At 42.0% G+C, this 25,102-nt stretch overlaps 1 protein-coding gene and 2 long non-coding RNA genes across 3 annotated transcripts in view; all 3 read left to right on the forward strand.

Moving 5' to 3' along the window:
- The window catches only part of LOC124643194, a 29,315-nt gene extending 15,707 nt beyond the window's left edge, over window positions 1-13,608 (forward strand). Inside the window, exons 8-21 of the mRNA XM_047182075.1 lie at window positions 180-259; window positions 597-733; window positions 1,073-1,246; window positions 1,601-1,842; window positions 2,345-2,402; window positions 2,706-2,811; window positions 3,366-3,575; window positions 3,866-4,039; window positions 4,316-4,804; window positions 5,051-5,196; window positions 5,806-5,903; window positions 6,432-6,622; window positions 7,098-7,240; window positions 10,673-13,608. Of these exons, the coding sequence (XP_047038031.1) occupies window positions 180-259; window positions 597-733; window positions 1,073-1,246; window positions 1,601-1,842; window positions 2,345-2,402; window positions 2,706-2,811; window positions 3,366-3,575; window positions 3,866-4,039; window positions 4,316-4,804; window positions 5,051-5,196; window positions 5,806-5,903; window positions 6,432-6,622; window positions 7,098-7,240; window positions 10,673-10,847 (2,423 nt within the window). The 3' untranslated portion in view covers window positions 10,848-13,608. The remainder of the gene's footprint in view (window positions 1-179; window positions 260-596; window positions 734-1,072; window positions 1,247-1,600; window positions 1,843-2,344; window positions 2,403-2,705; window positions 2,812-3,365; window positions 3,576-3,865; window positions 4,040-4,315; window positions 4,805-5,050; window positions 5,197-5,805; window positions 5,904-6,431; window positions 6,623-7,097; window positions 7,241-10,672) is intronic.
- A 4,437-nt stretch (window positions 13,609-18,045) lies between these two features.
- LOC124643191 lies at window positions 18,046-19,366 on the forward strand. The gene is made up of 3 exons (XR_006985888.1): window positions 18,046-18,135; window positions 18,739-18,795; window positions 19,283-19,366. It is a non-coding gene; the product is annotated as an uncharacterized LOC124643191 (long non-coding RNA).
- Window positions 19,367-20,623: 1,257 nt separating this feature from the next.
- LOC124643551 lies at window positions 20,624-24,818 on the forward strand. Its single transcript, XR_006985951.1, has 6 exons — window positions 20,624-20,695; window positions 21,319-21,339; window positions 21,946-21,984; window positions 22,846-22,872; window positions 24,447-24,485; window positions 24,780-24,818. It is a non-coding gene; the product is annotated as an uncharacterized LOC124643551 (long non-coding RNA).
- Window positions 24,819-25,102: the final 284 nt, after the last annotated feature.

Genomic DNA, 25,102 nt, shown 5'->3' on the forward strand with positions numbered 1-25,102 from the left:
TACTTAGGTAGTTACGTACATTAGCACTTTTAATCCTCAAGCATGAGCAGTTGTTTTTGGCTAACAGGTTTTTTTAACTATTGTGAAACATAAGCAAAGCTTCCAGACGAGATTGCGCAAGGAGACTGGCAAGCTTTAGAAATGCTAAGTTAAGCTGACGATAGAGCTGTAACTTTCAGGAATAAACACGGCGCGGATGGCGGAGGTGTGGATGGACGAGTACGCTGAACTGTTCTACCTGCACAGACCCGACCTCAGGGTGAGTGCTATACACCAAGCTATCCCATACATTTTGATACATACGAGATCATTCCAATCAAATCACATTATCTAAAACAGATTCCACACTTAAACTACGCATTTGCGTCAAGAACAATGTTAATGTGAAACCAATTGTGTTTTTAAGGCTGACATAAAAAAAAAAAATGTGGTTTGCATATTGACATAGCTTTGACTCTAGGAAGGCCATAGGATCCTTTTGCACCGGGAGGCATGAAGTCTTTGATTCAGGACGCAGATGAAACGTAGAAATTGCTACTTAGATCGTGTCTTCGAAGTCATAAGATATTTCTGAACCCATCCCGCCTGGTCCTCAGAACAACCCGAAGATAGGCGACGTGACGCACCGCAAGATCCTCCGCGAGAAGCTGAAGTGCAAGAGCTTCCAGTGGTACCTCGACAACATCTACAAGGAGAAGTTCGTGCCCGTGCGCGACGTCTACGGATACGGCAGGTCAGTGCCAGCGTCAGGTCAATCACACACTCAATTCTAGGTCTAGTTGTCTCAGTGCCCCTGCTGCATACGAGGTCTCGGTCGAAATCGTACAAACAGCCCGGAGTATGGAAGTTGGTGATTGATTCACTCGTGCATCCTCCGGTCGTGTTGGATTGCTGTCTCATTGCGCTATGAGAGTGAAGGAATAGGGAGTGCACCTGTGTTTGTGCAAATGCTCGTACACTGTAACATGTCTTGCGCAGCTGGCTGATCTCCCTATATTAGAACAGCCGCTGTGACTGAAGTGGGCCAAGATGCCATTATTATTTATGTTAGATTTGTTGTTCGTTTTGCCAGGTTCAAGAACGAAGCCACACAGATGTGCATCGATACACTTCAGCGCGAGGCGGAGGCGTCGCCACTGGGCTGCTACCCGTGCCACCCCGACCTGCAGGCCACGCAGTACTTCTCCTTCTCCCTCGCGGGCGAGCTACGCGACGAGTTCAACTGCGCCACTGTGCAGCCGGCCAGGTGACTCTCTCTCTGCAGCTTCCAGTCTAACCAGATGCAGCTTGATACCAGGACCCTAAGTGACCATCGACTGAATGTCTGACCTTATTTATCGAAGGCAAAAAACATCAAATGACCCGCTGTAGGTTAGCAGCATGAGGAAGTGTCAGACTTTTACTGACTAAAAATCCATCGTGTTTCGTTGTAGGCCTTTTATGTACCAGGGCCGCTGTAACTCTTTGGAACAATCCCGCAGCCCCGGCTGAATGTCTGGTCTTCATCTCATTTTCACTTTGTCATGGCTGATTTCAAGATCACCTTCATATCATTTTATGGGTATTAAGACACTCCGTAACACCTCTAATTTGACACCAGGATGTCAGCGGACGAGCGTTCGTCGGAAGCATCCCGCGCGGTGGTGATGACGCCGTGCCACGGGCTGGGGCGCGAGCAGAAGTGGCGGCGCCTCAGCAGCGGCCAGCTGCAGCACGCGGGCTCGCGCCTGTGCCTGGCCGCGCCGCCCGACGTGGGCGACGTGCGCGCGGCGCCCTGCCGGCCCGACGCGGCGGACCAGTACTGGACCATCGATTATACGGAGGATAATAACTTTCATGCTAGTTAGTGGATTTTTGTCTTTGTTTTTATGAAGTGTGTGGTTAGCCTATAAGTCGTGACATATGAATTCACAAGTATGTTTGGAATACAGCACTATAGTTATTAACGATCTGTGGATTTATTTCAGTAATCGATAGTTCCCATTCGATAATTTTAATTGTAAAAAAAGTGTATGAACAACGCCAAGTATCAATGATATCGTCTATGTATACAAATTATGCTAGTTCATTTATCAGCCACTTGATTACTCAAAATTAAAATCAAAACTCATTTATTCAAACTTGGCTGCAAAACAGCACTTTTCAAAAAAACAGACAAGACAGACCCCAAAACGCCCGCACTTCTCCACTTCCTATGTGTTTTATCTGGGAAGAAGAAGTGGCGCAACTAACTCCCCAGCAACTGTTTATTTTAAGTCTAATAACTTGCCAATTTTAGTACATTCTTAAATCGTATTCTGTTGGTATCTGACGGGAGTTATAACGGTATCTCTATTGTTTTCAGATGAATTGAGGTTCGGTCCTGAACGAGAGAAGAGGCTGAACAGACTGCGAGGACAACGGTAAGAAAATTGTATAGTCTTATTTACAAATACCCGTATAATGTTTTACTTCGGATAAATCCAAATTAATTAATTGGCATGACAGAAATGATTATTTTGGTTCTTACAAATACTAGTCAATCATATGACATTAACAGGATCTTTTTTATTGATCTTTATTCAAAGACGTACCTTTTAAAGAAACACTGTCACTATTTGGAAGCCCCAAGTGATATTTTATTTTGATGCGGGTAGTTTCACAGAAAGAGGGCAAACCGCTAATTGTTGATATATAGGTAGTACACAAGTGTTTGTGTCACACAGTCGCATCTCGCGCTCGCTGCTGTCGTACGGCGGCGCCGACAACATGCTGGAGGACACGCGCCGCCAGGACGGCGACAACGCCACCGTCCGGCGACACTCGCACAAGGTACTCATGGACACAAACTCACACTCACAACAAACCTCTTAAATATGATAAGATATAAAAGTCAAAATCATTAATAGGAATTAATCTAATTAAATTAGCATTCTCATGTCAAAATTACAAACGGACAGCTCCCCAAAACCAACCTTTCACTGCTTCCTAGTGTTATGGCTAGAAAGGTCCCAGCAAAAAAAGTCGCATCAATAGGTCATCCACATATACAAAACAGATTAATTTTGATGTTTTTCGTTTTTATGTTAATGATGCTAAATTGCTTATGTATGTATATTCTTCTTAATAGCTTCTTGTTAACCATTTACTTCAACTTATATAGTATATGATATAGCCTGCTGCGTACAACATACACTATCGATCGTTATTTGACAGAATCTATATGTGATGTCTGCATACCTACATGGAAGTTATCGACCAAAGTTGACGTTCTACTCTACACTATACACGGTTGCACTTACAGTTTACTGTTTATTTGTTACCCCTTACATCATTTATATTGCCATGACTTTTCTATATACGTACTTGCAATATTGTTTCCTCAGAGCAAGCACCGCAAGCGTCACGGGCGCAAGCGCAGCCGCTCGAGCAAGAAGCGCACGAAGAACAAGTTCATCCTGAAGATCATGCGCACGCTGATGAACGGCACCGAGGAGCACCTGGAGGTGGACATCCACTGCAAGCACCGCCAGCTCTTCCCCAACAACAGCTTCGTGCGTGACCTCGTCACCATACTCAACGATAAGAACGTCAAGGTAGGGTAATTTCACTATATCATCATGTTGGGTTCAGTTTCCAGTCTAGCCGGATACATCTAAATACCAGTGTGCTACATGGACTGACTATTTATTGCACTATATCACATGACAGTGAAACGTGCAGGATTATACCAGAATTGCGAATTGTTAGCGGCAAAATATTCTTATGATTTTTGATTCTTCTCTTTGTCAGCCCTCATACTCATTACATTCACTATCTTCTTATTCATGTCCTCTTAGTTAGACTACATAATTCGAGGCTACATCTTCCCCTCCTTGTACCGCAGGTGGTGAACAACGGGCGCGTGTTCGAACGCAACAAGGTGACGGAGCTGGAGGCGGCGCAGTCCCACAAGGTGCTCAACAAGATGGACATCGACCCCCCCGCGCAGCCCCCGCCCGCCCCCGCGCCGCCCGACCAGCCCCTCGCGCCCGTCGGCGTCGCCGCCATGCGGGAGGGGGTCAGTGTAACATGTACTCTAACATAGTGTCACCCCCCGCGCAGCCCCCGCCCGCCCCCGCGCCGCCCGACCAGCCAATCCATCATGTTCCTTCGTAGGCCTTTTATGTATCAGGGCCGCGGTAATTATTTGGAACAATCCCGCAGTCCCGGCAGGTCATGGCCCTGCTGGGGATAAACTCCCCGACTATAGGCTTTTTCACAGCAATTTCAGAATTTCAGCATTCAGAAGTACCGTGTTGACTTTCGTCTGACTGATAGTGAGATTCGGTTGCAGATCTTCCACCAGATCAAGCAGCGCATGAAGAAGCAGAAGCCGGGCGTGCAGTCCGTGCAGTCCGTCATCTCGCGCGAGCTGCTGGGCGGGGCCGGGGGCGGGGCCGGGGGCGGGGCGGGGGCGGGGCGCGTGGAGCTGGCGCCGCCCCCCGCCCCGCCCAGCGCCCGCGACGCGCACTCGCGGGGGGCGCAGCGTGATGCGGAGAAGAAGATCATCATTGAAGACTTTGTCGAGGTGAAAAGACTGACAGCCACTACTATGCAGCCGCCGAACAAGGTACATTCAATTTTAAGCAGTGCGCATGAAAACTGGTGGTTCAGAATCAACAACACAAAACAAATCTGTATCATCAGCAAATATGTTTTTTTTTTTCATATTTTTATCGTCCCTACAATCAGCAATATGCATAAATTGACAAAGTTTGCGCACCGAATAAAGCAAAGCTGTCTAGTTATGTTTGCGAAGTTAGTTCAATTGTCATTGACAACTTAATGAGCGTTTTACTCGTGACAGACGACTTAATTTACATACAGAAGCTGTTGAATAAGGACTTGATGAGTATGTACAATGTAGATTTTAAATAGGAACAAACATAATTATACAGGGTGAAATATTATTGTAGGTGTATTGTATACTTAAATCAATTTCTTGTTTTTCCTCTTATATACAGGATAATTTTTATTTTCCTCGTATATAAAATAATGTAATTGAGTTTCGACGTGATGTTGTACCCAGCGTATGCGCAAACGCAAACGCAAGCGTGTCCGCGGCGGCGTGACGCCCGCGCTGGCGGCGCCGCCCTCCCCCGCGCCCCCCGCCCCGCCCGCCCCGCCCGCCCCGCCCGCCGCCACCGCGCTCAGGGAGGGGATCAGAGATGACAAGTATGTACTGCAGCACGTGGCACGCTAGGGACCGGGGATCTTCAGGATATTCAATTAAAACATTAAAAGGAACTTTAACTTTGGTTTATTTTCTGCCTCGGGGGTGAAGTCACATATTTCAATATAAAAACTTATTCTATTTCAAATCGAATCTATTTACATCATTGTCCGGCCAGGAATTGAATATAAAACACCAAAGAGTATCTAACTAAGTACTACATCTCTACAGTACCTACTGCTAAGTTCATGATGATGTCTTCCTAGCCGATTATCGGCTATGGCGACTGTTCTCATGTAAGGAGATCAGCCAACTGCGCAGGACATATATGAGAACAGCCGCCGTGGCCGAAATCGGCCTTAGACGTATTGTTATTTTTTCGTTTATTCATTTTCGGACATATGAATTATAATTTTAAAATATAAAAAATAGATGGCCACCGATGTCAAGCACAGGGTACAAGGTACCGGTGGTTAGGGTCCCAGAGACAGAAACCTCCTCACAATACGTGCCGTATCAAGGAGTACTGCCTTCTGAATCAGTCCAGTCTAACGAGAGCCTCATGAGGTGTTGGTCGAGGCTCTTGGCATCATCATCATATTTGTGTTCAGGTCTGGTGGTCAGGAGTCGGAGGGCGAGTCGGGCGAGGACGCGCCGCTGATGGACGACAGCATGGACCGCTCCGCCGGACGAGAGGACTGGCCCATCGGTCTGTTTTACACACACACACACATACTTACACGCACATAGTCACCCATACACTAGCACACAGTCATATATGCCACAGCACACTTAAACACTACACTGAGTTACACAAGGCTAGCCACACACACATTATTCATACACACGTTTCACACCCATATACGTACACAAATAAACTCATGCACTCCTTCAGATAGTTATCCTTACATAGTCACCCTGTCTGTAAGCATACACAACTCCAAACTTACTGAAAACATTTCTATAATATACACTACACACTTAACATATAAACTAGGACAATGTCAGGCACACACTAAAACAATTACACATACAGCGTCACTCACACAAGGTTAGCACACTCATACATACACACACATACACTTATATACTCTGGCTCACATCTCCACACCTATTACTCACACTCACTTACCTCACACGCACATTTATACAGCCACACCTTATGCACACACACACACACGCATATACACAATCTCACACACACAACAAATAAAATACCTTCTATCTCGTCCAACAGGTGAGTCCCGCTTCCGTCGCACGAACACGCACGGCGGCTACCCGCACGCCGCTGAGCACGCGGCCCCGCACGCCGCTGAGCACGCGGCCCCGCACGCCGCTGAGCACGCGGCCCCGCACGTGCACAGCCTCGGGTGTCAACACCACGCGCCCAGCAGGAAGGACATCGACGTCGAGTACATGCCCGATGACGTGAGTAGCTCCCACTTAGTGCATCATCAGCTCCCGAGCCTGCACGGGGTCGGCTTCCAGTCTAACCGGATACAGCTGAGTACCAGTGCGCCACAAGGAGCGACTGCCTATCTGATCTCCTCAACCCAGTTACCCGGGCAACCCGATACGTCTTGGTAGATAATAGACTGGTGTCAGAGTTACTGGCTTCTGACTACCCGTAACGACTGCCAAGGATGTTCAATGACAGCCGAGACCTACAGTTTAACGTGCTATCCGAAACACAGTCATTCATCAGATTGCTCCGGTAACAACTGGGTTGAGTTGACACTCATACCTAAACCAGTTAGACTGGAAGCCAACCCCAACATATTAGGAATACAATTCATCATCTTCCTAGCCTTTGGAACCAATAGATCCGTTTCGTCACTCAATGCATGTTACAATACAAAATTGCGAAGATTTGCGAGTAGCTCTAACATGAATGTCTCCGTAGCAGGGTACCGGTATGTACCGGAACAACGGCAGCGGCGAGGTGGCGCCCGTGAAGGTCGTGATGAGGAGCAACCTCACCTTCAACCTCGGAGACGAGTTCTTCAACTGGAGGAACCGGAACTCCCCCATCACCGATGACATTGTGTAAGTATACCCACTCACACACCTCTCACCCTAGCTCATGTAAATAATAGATATAGTGGACCCTAGACTAAATATTTATTTCTAACAGAGGCTAATACATAAAGTTATTACTCATGGCGCTAGTAGTACATTCATATATTTTCACAGTAATATTAACAGCTCACTCACACATAGACACTTTCACTTACTCACCCACTAACTTGATCCTCCCCCAATCCCCTGCCGCGCCCGATCATTCAGCCAACTTCGTACACTCCCACTCTCATCCTGTGACATCCTTGCATCTACTCATTTATATATTTACACAGCGCACACTTTAGCAATACAAAACCGCAACGATATTGTGACGATATACTTACTCACTCACACCTACTCACGCACACAAGTTAGGTAGTCACTTCATGAACATATGTATTTTATTTAAGACCTAAATATGTATAATACCTGTGTATCACAAATACATGAGCCGTGTAGCGACGGCTTAAGAATACATATGTCGCTACCCCTTCTTCCAGTGGGTGTCGTAGAAGGCGACTAATGGAGTAAAAATGCACCGAACACCAGTGCGAAAGAAGGAAAACTCGGAAAAAACCCTCTATCAACCCGTCTGGCCAGCGTGATAGCAGTAGGCTAAATTCCTCATGTGCAGAACAAAAAAGCCACGGCCCCTAGTTCCCGGCAGTCCTTCTATTCCCGGTCATGGTGGCGACCGTGGTTACGGCGGGGCGGGGGGTGCGAAGAATCTCCGGGTTACGGGAGGCCACCAATCTAAACTGACTCTTGCGACGTACAACAGCCGCACGCTACGGCTTGACTCGCATCTGGCGCAACTCGAGGTGGAACTTGGGAAGATCAGGTGGCACATATTAGGGTTATGTGAAGTTCGGAGAGAGGGGGAGGACACCATAACCCTCGAATCAGGTCACCTAATGTACTTCCGAGAGGGAGACCAACAATCCCAAGGTGGCGTTGGGTTTCTGGTTAATAAGTCCCTAGCTGATAACTTTGTGGGGGTGTCTAGTGTGTCGAACAGGGTAGCGTACCTTATCATAAAGCTCACCGACAGGTATAGCCTCAAGGTAGTGCAAGTGTACGCACCGACCTCGACACATTCAGACGATGAAGTGGAGATTTAGATTCAGAGACGTCTCCGTGATCAACCGGTTTAATACCGGGAGCGATCACCGACTTGTCCGAGGCTCTCTGAATATCAACTTCAAGGCCGAACGTTTCCGTCTGATGAAGGCCAGGCTCCGACCAACACTGCTCCAAACCATGACAGGATCTGAAACGTTCCAGTCAAATTTGGAGAACCGATTTGCCGCCGTGGAAACCACAGCAGACGTTAACCAGAACCACGAATATGTGGTTCGGATCCTCAGGGAGGAAGGTTCGAGATTCTGTAACATGCAGCGTAAGGGCAAGAAATCAAAGCTTTCGGAAGAGACATTAGGGCTTATGAAGAAACGACATGAAAACCCGCCTGTCACTTCGTCAGCTAAGCGGGCTCTAAACCAAGAGATCAACAAGCACGTACGACGCGACCTCCTCCAATACTCTTGACATTGAAAGAGCAATCGAGCGGAATCGGGGGTCAAAGGTGTTCGTACAATCTCTTGGAAGAAGCCACTTGACGAAGCTGACCACAACAAGTGGAGAAGTCGTTTGTTCGGTACCGGCAGTCCTTTCGGAAGTGGAAAATTTCTATGGCCGGTTATACGCATCGCATGCATCTCGACCTGATCCCGGAAATGAGGATTCTAGAGCCACATTAACACGCCATTTCACCGAAGACCTGCCAGAAGTCAGCAGTGGCGAAATTGAGATCGCTCTGAGACAGCTCAAAAATGGAAAAGCCCCTAACGAGGATGGCATTACAACAGAGCTATTAAAAGCGGGAGGTAAGCCCGTACTGGGGGAGCTCCAGAAGCTTTTTAATGCCGTCCTTTTCGAAGGGAGAACTCCAGAGGCGTGGAGTAGGAGTGTTGTCGTCCTGTTCTTCAAAAAGGGAGACAAAACCCAGCTGAAGAACTATCGACCCATTTCCCTCCTAAGCCACGTATATAAGCTGTTCTCAAGAGTGATCACGAACCGACTTGCGCGGAGACTCGACGAATTCCAACCAGCGGAGCAGGCTGGGTTTCGGAGCGGATACGGCACCATAGACCACATCCACACAGTGCGGCAGATTATACAGAAGACCGAAGAGTATAATCAGCCCCTGTGTCTAGCATTTGTGGACTATGAGAAGGCCTTTGACTCGGTTGAAATCTGGTCTGTTTTGGAGTCCCTGCAGCGTTGTCAAGTAGATTGGCGATACATCCAAGTGATGAGATGTCTCTACGAAGCCGCTACAATGTCGGTCCAAGTACAGAATCAGCAAACAAGGCCCATACCGTTGCATCGAGGAGTGAGACAAGGGGATGTTAGTTCAAGACGCTGAACTGGAAAGGACGCGGCATCAACATCAATGGCGAACACATCTCTCACTTGCGATTTGCTGACATGGCGGAAACGCTGCAGGACCTACAACAGATGCTGAACGACCTGGCTGAATCTTCTCTACGCATCGGCCTACGGATGAACTTGGACAAAACCAAGGTCATATTCAATGAACATGTTCTACCGGAACCGATTGCGATACACGGCGCCGTTCTCGAAGTTGTTCGGAAATATGTATACCTCGGGCAGACATTGCAGTTAGGTAGAAACAACTTTGAGGACGAGGTGAATAGGAGAATTCAGTTGGGTTGGGCTGCATTTGGGAAGCTACGTCGAGTCCTAACATCGTCGATCCCACAGTGCCTAAAGGCAAAAGTCTTCAATCAGTGCGTCCTACCTGTCATGACTTACGGAGCCGAAACGTGGACACTGTCGGTACGGCTGGTCCACAAGTTTAAAGTCGCTCAGCGGGCTATGGAAAGAGCTATGCTTGACATTTCTCTGAGGGATCGCATCAGAAATGAGGTAATCCGTCAGAGAACCAAAGTCATCGACATAGCCCACCGAATCAGCAAGCTGAAGTGGCAGTGGGCTGGCCATATTAGCCGAAGAACCGATAACCGTTGGGGTAAACGAGTTCTAGAGTGGAGACCACGCCTCGGCAAACGTAGTGTAGGACGTCCTCAGGCACGGTGGAGTGATGACTTGCGCAAGACGGCTGGCAGGAGCTGGATGCCAGCAGCCGAAAATCGATCTCAGTGGCGTGCACTTGGAGAGGCCTATGTCCAGCAGTGGACTGCTATAGGCTGATGATGATCACAAATACCTACATGATTTGATCCACTGATTCGCACAGTGAACACTTCATGCAATACCGACGATCGTGTAATATGAGCATATCTATCAACTCACACACATCAACTCATTATCTTAGCCCCAAGTTCACAATGACATAAAAAAAGGAGTAAATAATAGAGTTTGACATTTCAGTAACGAGTTCCTGGGCGACCTGACCATCCCGAGCAACAGCAGCGAGCCGCGCGACACGCACGATGCTCGCGACACACACGACACGCACGATGCTCGCGACACACACGACACACACGACACGCACGACAAGGCCGACAACTCCGACAACAGCTCGTCCGAAAGCAGCGGCGAGTGACGACACGCGACGACTTCCTAGCAAGCATTTATTATGTGGTCTGTTTTCTGTTTGTTATACTGAGCTCAATTTTAGCCGATGAGATTAACGTGTGTTGAAGCAAAACAACTTGATATTCAATAAAAATTAAATTGGGACTTTTGTTTCTGAAAGGGTTGATTTCACAAAGTAAATATTTACAAAAAGATGGTTTCACGGAAATCTTAGCTTCAGAGAAGAAAAATAAAATTTACGTTATCCGCTGTCTATGAAATTGGCACTTAAAATATTTATGCTTAACCGACTTTTCAAAATTGGTTTTGTCATTTCACCTGTGTTGACTACCAAAATACACAAAATATATTCAAAACTAAGCACAATGCGTTTTTGACCTTAAGTGTTATCGAATAAAAGTTATTCGATAATTAAATTAGTAATCCTACATATCGTATAGTGCCTATGTTGTAAAAAATTACATTTTGGTTCAAACAGACCAGACCTCGTTTTATCTGTAAGCGCATAATACTTAAATTCATATCCTGCTGTGTTCTATACTTTAAGTAATAACTCGAATGTACTTAATAATACAATATTTTTGTTATGTTGAAAGAAATGTATTTATTTAATATTAATATGTGTATGTATAGTGTAACACTGCGGTGCAATATCTACTAATACATATATTTGTATGTCCGTCCACTGTCCGTCGACAGCCACAAGTGTAGACTCGCTAGTATTATATTATAAGCTATTGTTATAATTAAATGTTTATATGAAATGCTTCAAGTTTTAAGAAAACTTGCTAAATTAGATATAAACAGAGAAAGAATCCTACTTGTATAATAAACGCAAAAGTTTATACATATGTATATCTATACATACGTTTGTTCCTCTTACACGCAAAAACGACTAGATTTATTTCTATAAAACTTGGCGATTATATACCAGAATAACATATAGGCTGCTTTTTATCTATGTGCGGGAGATAGTTTCCTCAGGACGTGGGTGAAACCGTGTGCCAAGCTAGTTACTCATATTTTCCGAACAGAAGTGTTAGGTTTGAAGCATTTCGCCTAAACATATAAATAATATGTGAATTTCATAAGCGTGACATATCATAATGATCTGCCGTGTCACATATCACTTGCTCAATATGAAGTGGAGATGCACGTCTCTTACGGCATAATTATAAAACTATAGTTGTTTAGAATTAATAATAATTACATAGTAACTATACCGAGTCCGTCCGACTGTTTGAATACATGTAGGTATAGTGTGTGGGTATTTATAATGTTCTTGACAAACATTTAGGCCCAAATCCCCAAACAACATAAACGTCAGTTTTTCTTTAAACAACTGCGTTTGGTTTGCGAGAATATTGGCAAATCAAATATTACCGTGAGCAGAGACGCAAAGATGCTTATTGTTTTGATACTACGGTATTTTTTCCTTGAATCTGGAAACGGAAACCCTAAATTAATAATTTAATATTTCTGGTATGCACTAAAACATAAAATCAATAATTTTTAGTTTCGTCGCTATTCTCGCAAGTCAGGGTAACTGTTTACTTTGAAACTAAGTGAACATTCAAAATAAGCAGTTGTTTTTAGAAAACTGACGAATATGTTGTCAGTGAAGTTAGGCCTTAGTCGTCATGGCATATTGCGCGAGTATGCAGTGAGAAGTTCGTTGCGAACCGCCATTAAGTATGGCGAGAACTATACGAAAGTTAAACTGTTAAATTAAGCTTTTATTGAAAATTGTTAATTATTGAGCGACATTTGAATTCAATGTTTGTTGAATGACTTTTATGACTACATTGGTAAGCGACATCAAATTATTTTTATAAAGTACTAGTTACGACAGTGTTATTAAGAATATTATTTTAATAAAATTTTCGGCTGTAAATAGCCTGTATTTCATTAATTTCGGCTGCGCACATTTTGAAAAATTAACTATATACAAAAAAAAAACTTAATTTTCACCATGTATACCACTGAGAATTTTTTATTGTTTATAACATTTAGGTACTTTACAAATTTTCTAGTTCTTACAATGTTTTCTGTGTTTAAATAATGTGTGTTTCCTGTTTGTCGGCGTTATGTCGTGAATAAGATAATAATATAGTAGTTAAGTTCGGGGCCAAACTATTGTAAATGTATTTATTTAGTGTTAGACGCGAGTGTTGTAAATTATAGCGAATGTAGGTGACTAGCTGTAACTACATGTTCCTCTTTATAAACTAACTTAAGTTACTTGATTTTCTTTGTAAAAAGACGACGTTTGCTGACTGCACAAAAGAATATTGTCTCAGAAATTGTCTGAAATATTTTTAAGATAACTTTCTTTTGGGAAATGGAAAGGATTCGTGAAATTGTTTTTTCAAGCGCATTCATTACACGGCATAAGTATTGTATGTTGCATTTATTTAGTGTCTTCAGCGAACGCAAAATCTAAAGTTTTTAACAATATTCAATGAAAGGAAAAATATGTATTGTTGGAGAAAAAAATATGCTCATTTTTATTATTGAATTCTCTGCTTAATTTATTTTATATACCAACTTATTTACGAAATAGAAAAAGATAGGGTTGCCCAGTATGGCAACATTGCGGGTTTCCGAGTGTGGCAGGGCAGCACTGCGGGATTGTAATTTGTACGTGGAATGGTGGCGAGGTGACTGTTCGTAGTAAGAGTATTATTTGTTTGTTTTAGTTAAAGTTTGCAGACGTGTACAGTTAAGGTAAACTATGTATAAGTAATAAATACAAATGTTTGTTTCTCTTTGCGGGTTTTATTTTAATGACTCCAAGAGTCTGTCCTATTAACCGTCTTCCCAAAAATAACGCTCGGCATCCCGACACTCGGCTCGCTCGGCTCGGTCACGACCCTGTGACCAGGGAATTCGTTTGCATAACCTAGCTAGAAGTACATGGTTTTGGATGTCAGATAGGCTGTCAAGCCTGGATAGGATTTCATCATGCTTCCAGTCTAAACCAGACTGGAAGTCCATCACAATAAAGTATTGGTAGGGTGAAATTAAAGCCAAACCGAAGATCTTGATGATCGATATAGAGACAGCAGACAGTCGTATTCAGTCTTTGCGAGATTCAGTCTTGGTATATTTTTTTACGACACACACCTCAAGGCAACTAGGACGTTCGGTGTGCATCGTTCGCGACGCATGTCTCAAAATGACTGTATCCACCTTAGCATGCAGTCCCCAGCACTATGGGTCATCAGTCCAGAAACAGCCATCTCTAAATTAAACCTCTGCATTTGATTCAATCCCATAGACATTTTGTGACTTCTGTTATTGACATCAGCTTGACATCTCCCAGCATGACAGCCTGACAGCCACACGCATGTTTTTATAGTTATAGTTTAATATAGTAATAGTAGGTATGTTAGTGCAAGTTAGTTGAATGTAAGAGGTCAAGCGCATAGGGCCCCTTCCTCGGCGGCATGTGGGGCGCGGCGTTGCTGCTGCTGGGTGGGGCGCTGGTGGGGCTGGACGGGGCGCTGGGTGGGGCGACCGGGGAAGACGACTCGCCGTATAATGACTACTACGACAGGGATCCGGCGTTGAACTACGAAGAAGAAGAGGAGGGAGACTTCTACGCGATATATGATGGTTTGTTATCTAAAGCTTGGGTTTCCTAGGAAAGCGGTGCTGTCATATAGCGACCGTCATATTACGGACGCAAATAGACGGTCGTCTTTACGGTGATGACATGTGGAAAGTTCCACGGCCGTTTGAACACGTGTGCGTTTGCGCAGCGGAATGTTGTTGAATTTAAAGATTTTAATTATGTAGATAATTAGTGTAAGACGTCCTATAATTGTGTATGGTAAATAAAAATTTGTGTATGCAGCCATTGTGGAGAAATTCACCAAAAACAGATTCCGCTGGGCGAACGTTGGCGAACGTTGTCCTGGCGGAACTTTTTTTAATCCATAGACTTTAGACGAAAAGAGATGTGTCCGAAAATTAGTGTGTATTTGTGTATAATTGATTATGTATGAATGAAATCAGTGCATGCATAAACTTCGGAGAAGTTCAAGTTTCCGCTACGCGAACGTTTGGCCATTAGCTAGTTTTCATATAAAGCGCTTACATAGAGAGCTGTAGATTTTTACATACGTTGTTTTGAATTTGTTTATATTTGTTTAATAAACAGATTTAGAAAAAGTCGTAGGGTTTAAAAGATAAAAATATAAACGTAAAATACACTTATTAGGTCTTAGTTCTTAAAGTATGCAGTTTGGGGTCTAGATTTTCACGTTTACACAAACCTTGTAAGTGTCTCCAACATGTTGCCAAGTATCAATGATGTTCCGTTAGTAATTAAAAAGTTATAGGATATTTTACCATGAATAGATCACTGTTTACAAAGCAGTCGAATATCACGACGTTCTAAAGGAATTGCATGGTAAAATGTATGCCAATAATTAGTTTAATCATTCAACTATTCACTTGCAAAATTTCATGTCATTAAATTCAGTAATTAAAGAAAGACAATTATAATACTGACGGAGCATCGAAACCCTACATAATCCGACCAAGTTCGGATAGCTACAAAAAAGCGGCCGTGCCATATGTCTAAGCAACGTTCTTAACTTGGTAGGTTAGTATTTATTAATATGGTACAGTTGCGTACACAAGCGTTAGGAAAAAATAAAACAATTGTATTTCTTGATTGAAAAATATTTTTTTAATAATAATGCCACTATCTACGATAAAAATAAATCTTCAATTAACAAGTACTTCTCTATTTAAATATCCGTGTACAAAAATATTTTTATTATTATTACTTATATAAATTACTTAACTACGTGATTAAAAATAACGTTAATAAACGTTACGTTTTTTAACTAAAATGTCGTAGATAGTGGCGTTATTATTAAAAAAATATTTTTCATTCAAGAAATGCAATTGTTTTATTTTTTCCTAACGCTTGTGTACGCAACTGTACCATATTAATAAATATACTAACCTTCCAAGTTAAGAACGTTTCTTAGACATACGGCACGGCCGCTTTTTTGTAACTATCCGAACTTGGTCGGATTATGTAGGTTTTCGATGCTCCGTCAGTATTATAATTGTCTTTCTTTAATTACTGAATTTAATGACATGAAATTTTGCAAGTGAATAGTTGAATGATTAAACTAATTATTGGCATACATTTTACCATGCAATTCCTTTAGAACGTCGTGATATTCGACTGCTTTGTAAACAGTGATCTATTCATGGTAAAATATCCTATAACTTTTTAATTACTAACGGAACATCATTGATACTTGGCAACATGTTGGAGACACTTACAAGGTTTGTGTAAACGTGAAAATCTAGACCCCAAACTGCATACTTTAGGAACTAAGACCTAATAAGTGTATTTTACGTTTATATTTTTATCTTTTAAACCCTACGACTTTTTCTAAATCTGTTTATTAAACAAATATAAACAAATTCAAAACATCATATGTAAAAATCTACAGCTCTCTATGTAAGCGCTTTATATGAAAACTAGCTAATGGCCAAACGTTCGCGTAGCGGAAACTTGAATTTCTCCGAAGTTTATGCATGCACTGATTTCATTCATACATAATCAATTATACACAAATACACACTAATTTTCGGACACATCTCTTTTCTTCTAAAGTCTATGGATTAAAAAAAGTTCCGCCAGGACAACGTTCGCCAACGTTCGCCCAGCGGAATCTGTTTTTGGTGAATTTCTCCACAATGGCTGCATAAACAAATTTTTATTTACCATACACAATTATAGGACGTCTTACACTAATTATCTGCATAATTAAAATCTTTAAATTCAACAACATTCCGCTGCGCGAACGCACACTTTTAACACACCGTCATAAACTTTTTGTTAGTTGTATCATACTTACTAACCTGTTTTATTTAATATTTCTCAAATTTCACGACACCAATTCTGTTTTAGTTGACTTTTTCTGTAATCTTTACTTTTTATATTATATATTGCTTCGTGGTTACGAATGAAATAACGAGGAAATTTCGTCGTTCCCGCTGCTCCAAGAGTTGTAACTAATTTTTTACGTTGTTCCGAAAAAAAAACCCACAAATACGTATTAAAAAAGCTTCACCGCTTTCAATTAAACGTTCACCAAACTATCTGACACCGTCAAGACGGCCGTCATGCAAATGGTGGCACCGCTTTTTGAAGTTACGGCGTCAGTTACCGCTCTCTAGGAAACCGCCCCATTTCGTTTACATAGACAACGTTCTTGTGACGTCATTCACCGCTGTATTACGGCCGCTATATGACGGTACCGCTTTCCTAGGAAACCAAAGCTTAACTGTAGGTACTCTATACGTTCTTAAGGTAGTAGATAAGGCAGATCCTGTTCTCTCCGGTCGTGTCGGATTGCCGTCCTATCGGGTTACGAGAGTGAAGGAATAGGGAGTGCACCTGTGTCAACGCAAATGCTCGTGCACTATAATATGTCCTGCGCAGCTGGCTGATCTCCTTAAATGAGAACAGCCGCCGTAGCTGAAATCGGCCGTGGACGACATTATTACATAAGGCAGTATATTGATAACTAGTACCTACATAATATAACGAACATAGCCGAGTACTGGTAGCACTCGCTTATGTACTGCTGTAGGGGTAGTTCATAAGGGAGTACATAAGAGAGTATCGTATGGAGTCCACAAGGCATACAACTTTTTCTGGTTGATTCTTGCCTGTTTTTTGTACGTAAGTATATGTAGATAGAAATGTTTTCAGTATTTCGTCTACGTGACTGGCTTAGCCATTTGACATTTGCCTTCATCTCCAGTGTAAACGGCTCTGTTTCTTTGTAGAGACGGACACGATAGCGACTCTCCTGACGGATCCTGTCACCGTCGCGTTCGCGCGGAAGCGCCGCTACGAGGAGCCGGCCAACGCCATCGAACCTCAGAGAATGCAGTACATACACGGTAAACATCATCATCATCATCAGGCTTTGTATCGTCCCACTGCTGGGCAAATTCAAATTCTTTATGGCGAACTAATTAGGTACAAAAGGCTCTTATTACAATGTTCATTCTTAGAACTTAGGAACGAAGGCCAGCTGAGTGTTCGGCGATCACTACTTGTAAGTAGCTGTATGTATTTTGCGGGCCTATGTGTTCTTGTGATCAATGCAGTGACATTCACAGATGTGTTGAAGCAAGTGATGGCAGGCCGCGACATAGAGGACGAGCTGGACGGCCTGGCCGACAACGAGGACGGCTTCCCCTTCCGACCCAGCAGGACTTCCGAGATGAGGCCAGCCGTCCGATACTCGGTGACGAACTTATACTGTCTTTCTCAATTTGTGTATGAGTAGTGTGTTCATCTGGTGTCGTTAGAAATAATGCAACTTAATTAGTATCTGTGAAACATTCGGCAGATATGTGGCTGCTCACGAATCAAGCACCTTTGACATGAGAGTGAAAATTGGATAGCAGAGATACTTACACCTTTTATCTTTATTAATAACTAGCTCGTGCCAGCGGTTTCACCCGCATCCTGTGGGAACCTCGGCACGAACCCGGATAAAAAGTAGCCTATAGCCTTCCTCGATAAAGTGAAAGAATTTTTCAAATCGGACCAGTAGTTCCTGAGATTAGCGCGTTCAAACAAACAAATTCTTCAGCTTTATAATATTAGTATACTTATATAAGAAGAAACTGTTGGATCTTTATTCCAATTTCCTTATACGAGGCTTTCATCACTTACTTTTCAGTCTTACCTCCCTTACTTTTCACTGACAACATAAACGCCAGTTACACTACCTAAGAATCACTTTTCTTAGTTTATGTTGTCGGTGAACTTGTGTCTAACAAGTATGTCGTCAGTAAGTACGTTCTGCTCTCGTCTGTCAATTAACCTGACGGTTTGTTTTCAGCCAACAGCAACAAAAACAATTACAAATACAACGAGTGCCCACGACGTGGAAACTGTGGTAAGCATTTCATTCTGTCTTAACACTTTTAATGAACTGTCAAAAACGGCAACTTTCCGTGGAATTTGTGTGAAAATGCAATCTAATCTACAACTTTATTTTTTTTGCTTGATACAAATAAATAATAAATAAATAGAAATAAAAAATAAAATTACTATTAACGTATTGTTGTGAACCGAACGTGGTGGTAGATAAAGTTTGAGGACTCAAAAAGCAAACACCAAAATCACAAAATGTCGAAAAGGCGCGTGTCAGTAGTTTGAGGATTCAAAAAGTAAACACAGAGAATAATAAGTCTTACTTTAAGAGGGATTAACCGTCGGTTCCACTAAGCTCTTTAAAGTTAAAGCTTTATTAAATCTATTGCTGACACTTTTTATCTCGTTGAAAAAGAAAGAGTCAGCAATAGATTAAAGGAAGCTTTAACTTTAAAGAGCTTTGTGGAGCCGACGGTAAGCCATCAGTTTGCGGTGCGATTTGTTTTCAGACTGAGCCCAGTAACACTTATACTACGGTAAGCATCAAGTGACCGAAGAACAGGGATTAAATCGTCAGCATATAAGTTGTATAGTGCAGCAGACGTCACGGTGCCAGCAATCAATTTTGGAATAGAGATGCGTACATGTACATTTACTTATTTTTCCACTAGTAATTTTCGTGGACAGAGACTTTTTTCAAATTGTCATCACATCGCCATTTTTTTTTAATATCATGGCTCAGCTCGAGCTATATTCTTCGCGAGAAACATAGGCTATATTTTATCCCGGTACGGACAGTAGTTCACAGTTGACATGATGCTTTCAGGCGATCCCGCAGAGTAACGCCACGCGCACTACGGTGAGGACATCAAATTAAATAATCTGTTAAATAGTTGTTCTCAGTAGTACCACAGATTACTATACTAAATAGTTACTGTAGTGCCGTTACTTAAACTCATAGATCGCCAAACTATCGCCACGTGTTTCTCAATATGACGTTACAGTTAGTTTGTATGCATGGTTGGATAATTGGATTTTTATGAAACTTGGCAGTAGCTTAGATACACATCAGAATAACATATTTGCTTTTTATCTATTACCGGGAAGTTGTTCCTTTAAAAAGCGGGTGACACCGATGATGGAAGCTAGTTTTAACATATTGTACATATTTATTTATTTTATTTGTTCCTTTATTTCAAACAACTATAATATATAAACAACTATAACTTTCGGGCCCATGTAAAATAACTAATTAACAAATGTATTGTCGTCAGTATGTTCGACTCACAGTTGACACGATTTGCTTTCAGACTACAAAAAGGACCTCCGCCTCCACGGTAAGGAGTTAACTTGGATTTTCTGTCTTCTATGGGGACATCAACAGAGAACGATTCCAAGATGGTCGACTCATCGACTGAGGAGTGAAGTCAAAACCAGCTGAGTTCCTTAAATATACGTGTTTAATTGACAAAGTTATCCTGGAACCATATGATTTCCTGGTCTAAACTGTATTTCGCTAATTATTATTGTTTACGAAATACTCAAATTTTAAAATAGACAAACACGAAATACACAAGCTTTTATTTAACTTGCAATGTGTGTTCGGGTGGAATTTTACAACTCAATTTTAAGGCACTTGCCCTCAACCGATTGAGCTGAGATTTTGCATACATGTTTAGTATGGATTTGCATGTAAAGATATGCATTGTCACCTATGAGATGTCGTCCTAAATCCAACATGGCTGAATACAAAATGGTGGACTAGTTATTTTTCTAATTTTACTTCATCAATAAGAAAAGTCCTCAGCAATTACTATCCATCTAATAAAATAAATGCGATAGTTTATAAGTTCGGCTCATGACTAACATGTCCTGTTTGTTTTCAGAGAAAGCGTTACACAAACCTATATCTTCGGTCCGACGTAAGAATTATAAATTATTTACTTTCATGACCAACCTTTTAACATCCCACTGCTGGGCTGCAGCCTCCTCTCACACTGAGAAGGATTGAGCGTTAATTACCACTTCAAACTTTAAAGTCCAGGTTTCTTTAAGATGCTTTCCTTCAGCTTTACTCAGACAAATGTCCAAGATTATGTTTAGAAAGTAGATTGATTTAAGAAAAGCTACATTGTTACATGCCTGACCAGGGATCCGATTCTGCTAAGTTAATAATGTCAAAATTGAACCGCAATAGTAGTTTTAACCTTAGCGGGCATTCTGCCACTAATATAAGACCAATCGTATTCCAATGACATTCGATTGTTTTGCGATTGGTCTGCCATTTGCTATAGGGTAATCTGCTCTACAATCTTAGGTAATATTGCAATCGTAAATCATTTGCAGACAATATGATTCATTATTGAATCACAAAAATGGATAAAAACGTTTATTTAGAAGAGAAAATGAATGCCACATACTTGAGTCGTGATTGAATCTTAGTTGGATATGAATCGTATGTTGCTTAAGTAAAATCAGCAGAATCGAGCCCCTGTATATTATTGCTTCACGTCCGCTGCAATATAACACGATGTATTCGTTTCAGGCGGCAGGCCCCACCACCCCGGTAAGGACACACACACAAATAACTCTTATTCTTACGCTTTCCGTTTTTTAGAAGAGAAAGAAGAGAGGGTCTTTAAAAAATTAACGTTTTAGAGTAAAGAGAAGAATCCTACTGATACTGTAAAAGCGTAAAGTTTGTATGAATATTTATTCCTCTTAAAAGTAAAAACTACCTCATTGATTTGGATGAAACTCGGAAGCAACAGGTATCCCTAATACTATAAATGCGAAAGTGACTGTCTGTCTGTCTGTTACGCTTTCACGTCTAAACCACTGAACTGATTTTAATACAATTTGGTACATAGACAGAGTTGACCTTGAGAAAGAACATGGGATAGTTTTTATCCCGGACTTTTGAAGAATTCTCGTTGAAACGCGATATAACCGAACTGTACGCGGGCGAAGCCGCGGGCGGAAGCTAGTAGCTTGTATTATATACCAAAATGACGTGTAGGTCACTAAAGAGTAGCCTACAAGTTATTTTACCCGTATAAAGATCCGGGTACTTCTAGTAGTTCCCTCGAGAAGTCCTGGTGGGAACTGGTTTATCCCATAAGTCTTACTTTGAGGATGTGGCACCAAACTAACATGGATGATTTCATTTCAGAATGCCACCCTGTCTCACAAACAGTTGGAGGAGATACGGGTGAGCTAACAACATCATACTTTTACACCCTGCTCATTATCACATAGTATATGTGGTCTATGGGATTCGGGTGCAGTTTTATTAGCCTTAAGAAAACTAAACAGGCTTGAGTTGTTGGGGTATTTTGCGCCACTTCTTCCCAACTCAGCACACATAGTAGTGAAAAGTGGGCGTTTTGGGGATGTCGACCGTAAATTGTGGCATTCGAAATAAGTAGCTGTTTTGAAGCTTATTTTGAATAATGAATTTACTTATAAGGCTCTAAAAGAATGGTATAGTTATCGGCACGAATCTTAAGCTCTGACCTACATCTGCGCAGAAGTGATTTATTAGCAAAGAACTAATCCCGAGTGACGGCTATGACGCGATGCACTGCGGGCCAATCACCGCTTTAGCCCGCCCCCGCGCCTCACTTCATACTACAAAAGGGACCAAATAAATTACTTCTGCGCAGGTGAAGGTCAGAGCTCAAGATTCGTGCCGAGAATATAGTTCTAAACCTAAACCTAAATTCTTAAGAAAATGGTCCATAATTGTTTGCATTTACCAAAGAAAAAGTTGCAAGTACATGATCTGTCTAGGCGGCTGGTTGACGCTTTTCGTGACCAAAAGGCTGGCTATTACCTCGGACAAAGAATCAGCACGGCGATCCAACGAGGTAATGCTGCCAGCCTCTTGGGCACGCTCCCGGTCGACAGCGATGGGGACGAATTTTTTGACGTGTTTTAGTTATGGGTAGTGGTTTTTTTTCGTTTGTTTGTTTTACCAGGATAGTTTTTTTTATATGTATTGTAAATATGTTATCATGTTATGTTATCTATGTAAATAAATGATTAATATTACATGATGTATTCTTTTCAGAAACGGACTAAGAACTTCACGGAACCGGTGAGAAATTAATTCAAGTCTTATACGAACCCTTTCCACTGTATTTAGAAAATAAATAAACGGACAATCTAAAGAAAATTGGTGTTCTACGGCAACGAACATGATAGCATAAGTTTTATAATCTTTCTTTGTCCTTAAAAAGCCGAGTACCTATTTCATATATTGTTAAATGATATTAGTTCATCATCCCTACTGTCTTGTGTTATGAAGGTTTACATGTATGGGTCTTTGTTCCTCTTCAGAACAACTTGGTAGGTATTATACTTTTATCTATGCATATAGGTGTATGCGGGAAATATTTAAAAAGGTTCTTCTAACCTACAGACAGACATGTGTTGCTGGGGAGTTTGTTGCGCCACTTCTTCTACCTAGCAAAAACACATAGGAACATGGGCGTAGCCAGCTTTGGGCTCAGGGTGAGGCGGCAGTCAACCTATCCCCCGGTGGGCCCTCCGATTTTTTGTATCTTGAGCCGTTAATCTCAAACTTGTTAATCTCTTAATTTGAGAGGTTTATATTTGCAGGTACAGAAAATAAACAATCACACACAAGACAAAAGTAAGGGCATATAGTTTCTGAATACGCGAGCGAAGCGAGCTTCAAATTTTTATCGGACTTAAACCAAATATTACGTAAAATTTAGCCCAAACGTACTTAACTTTTAGTTTCTTGACAAATTAATACAAAAACAATATAGTTTCTGAATACGCGAGCGAAGCGAGCGCGAAATTTTAATTATTTTTTAAGACTCAAAACCAAAAACTACGTAAAATGTCGCCCAAATATACATTTTCATGAATGGGGGACTAGGTACGACACACCCGATATACGTCCATGCGAAAATCCCCGCTCGCATAGATAAGTTAAGTCGATAAAAATAAAGTTAGATAACGTATAGCAAAGTCGCACAGCTAGCTTCGCGGACCACTTGGAATGCCTCCAGGGACCACCAGTGGTCCGCGAACCACCGGTAAAGAACCACTGTGCTAAACGATCGTTCTATTGTACAGGTCGTACATGGCTGGGCCAGCAAAATAGCGTGCGCGGTTTTTACACTAGGATAAAAATGCATTTCCGAAATTTTGATCACATCTACCAATTCCATCTCCTTCAATGCATTATTTTTTGGATTCGATGGACGGCTCGGCTCGCTACGCCACGAAGCACCTATTCTTTTGGGGAATACGGCTCGCTTTCAAATGACGCGCGCACCGCGCACGTTCGGGAACTCGAGCGTGCATTTTGTTTTGATCGCGCTCTTTTCAAAGTCGACAATTTTTTTTGTGCAATAACTTACGGATAGTACATTATGATCGTTGATGTTGTTAGTTAGAGTTAGTAAAAAAAAACATTGTTTAATCAGACACCTTATAGGTCAGTGCCAGGGCCCAGGGTGGGGCAAGTGCCCCAGCTTGCCCCAGTGTGACTACGCCCATGCATAGGAAGTGGTGAAGGGCGGGCGTTTTGGGGGCTGTCTTTTGTAAATTTCTGACGTTCGAAAAGTGCTGTTTTGCAGCCTCATTTGAATAAATGACTTTTGATTTTATAAATTAACATGAACATTGACATTTCAGAAACTCAACTTGACAGACAGAGAGCTGGCACAGTTGCAGGTAACTACTCAACATCATTCTAAATTCAATAACCTATTTGTTGTTTTTTTTCTAAACAGAGTTTGACATTCGCCCCGTACAAGTAGTGTTGCCAGTTAAGAATGTATTAGAACTCCTGTTTAAAATGGTAACATCCTATTTTGTAGGCACTCATATTGTTTGTAAAATTAACGATTTGATCTATAGCTTCCTATGAGTCCGAGACATTGATTGTTACGTTATGGCGGATGAACTCTTTCGGTGCACCTGGTTAATATTTCTAAATGTACCTGTGTAATGTTTGTTTCGTTTCAGTACGCCAACTTAACGCAGAGAGAGTACAAGATCTTGCAGGTAACATCAGTCTTTCTATCATCATCATCATCATCTCAGCCGTAGGACGTCCACTGCTGAACATAGGCCTCCCCCTTAGATCTCCACTGATACCTGTTGGAGGCGACCTCCATCCAGCATCTTCCGGCGACCTTTATAAGGTCGTCTGTCCACCTTGTTGGTGGACGTCCTACTATATTAATAACCAAGCTATACTAATATTATAAAGAGGAAAACTTTGTTTGTTCGTTTGTTATGGATAAACTCAAAAACTACTGCACCTATTTTTTAAATTCTTTCACCAT

The sequence above is a fragment of the Helicoverpa zea genome, chromosome 27 (assembly GCF_022581195.2).
Source record: "Helicoverpa zea isolate HzStark_Cry1AcR chromosome 27, ilHelZeax1.1, whole genome shotgun sequence".
Taxonomy (NCBI): Eukaryota; Metazoa; Arthropoda; class Insecta; order Lepidoptera; family Noctuidae; genus Helicoverpa; species Helicoverpa zea.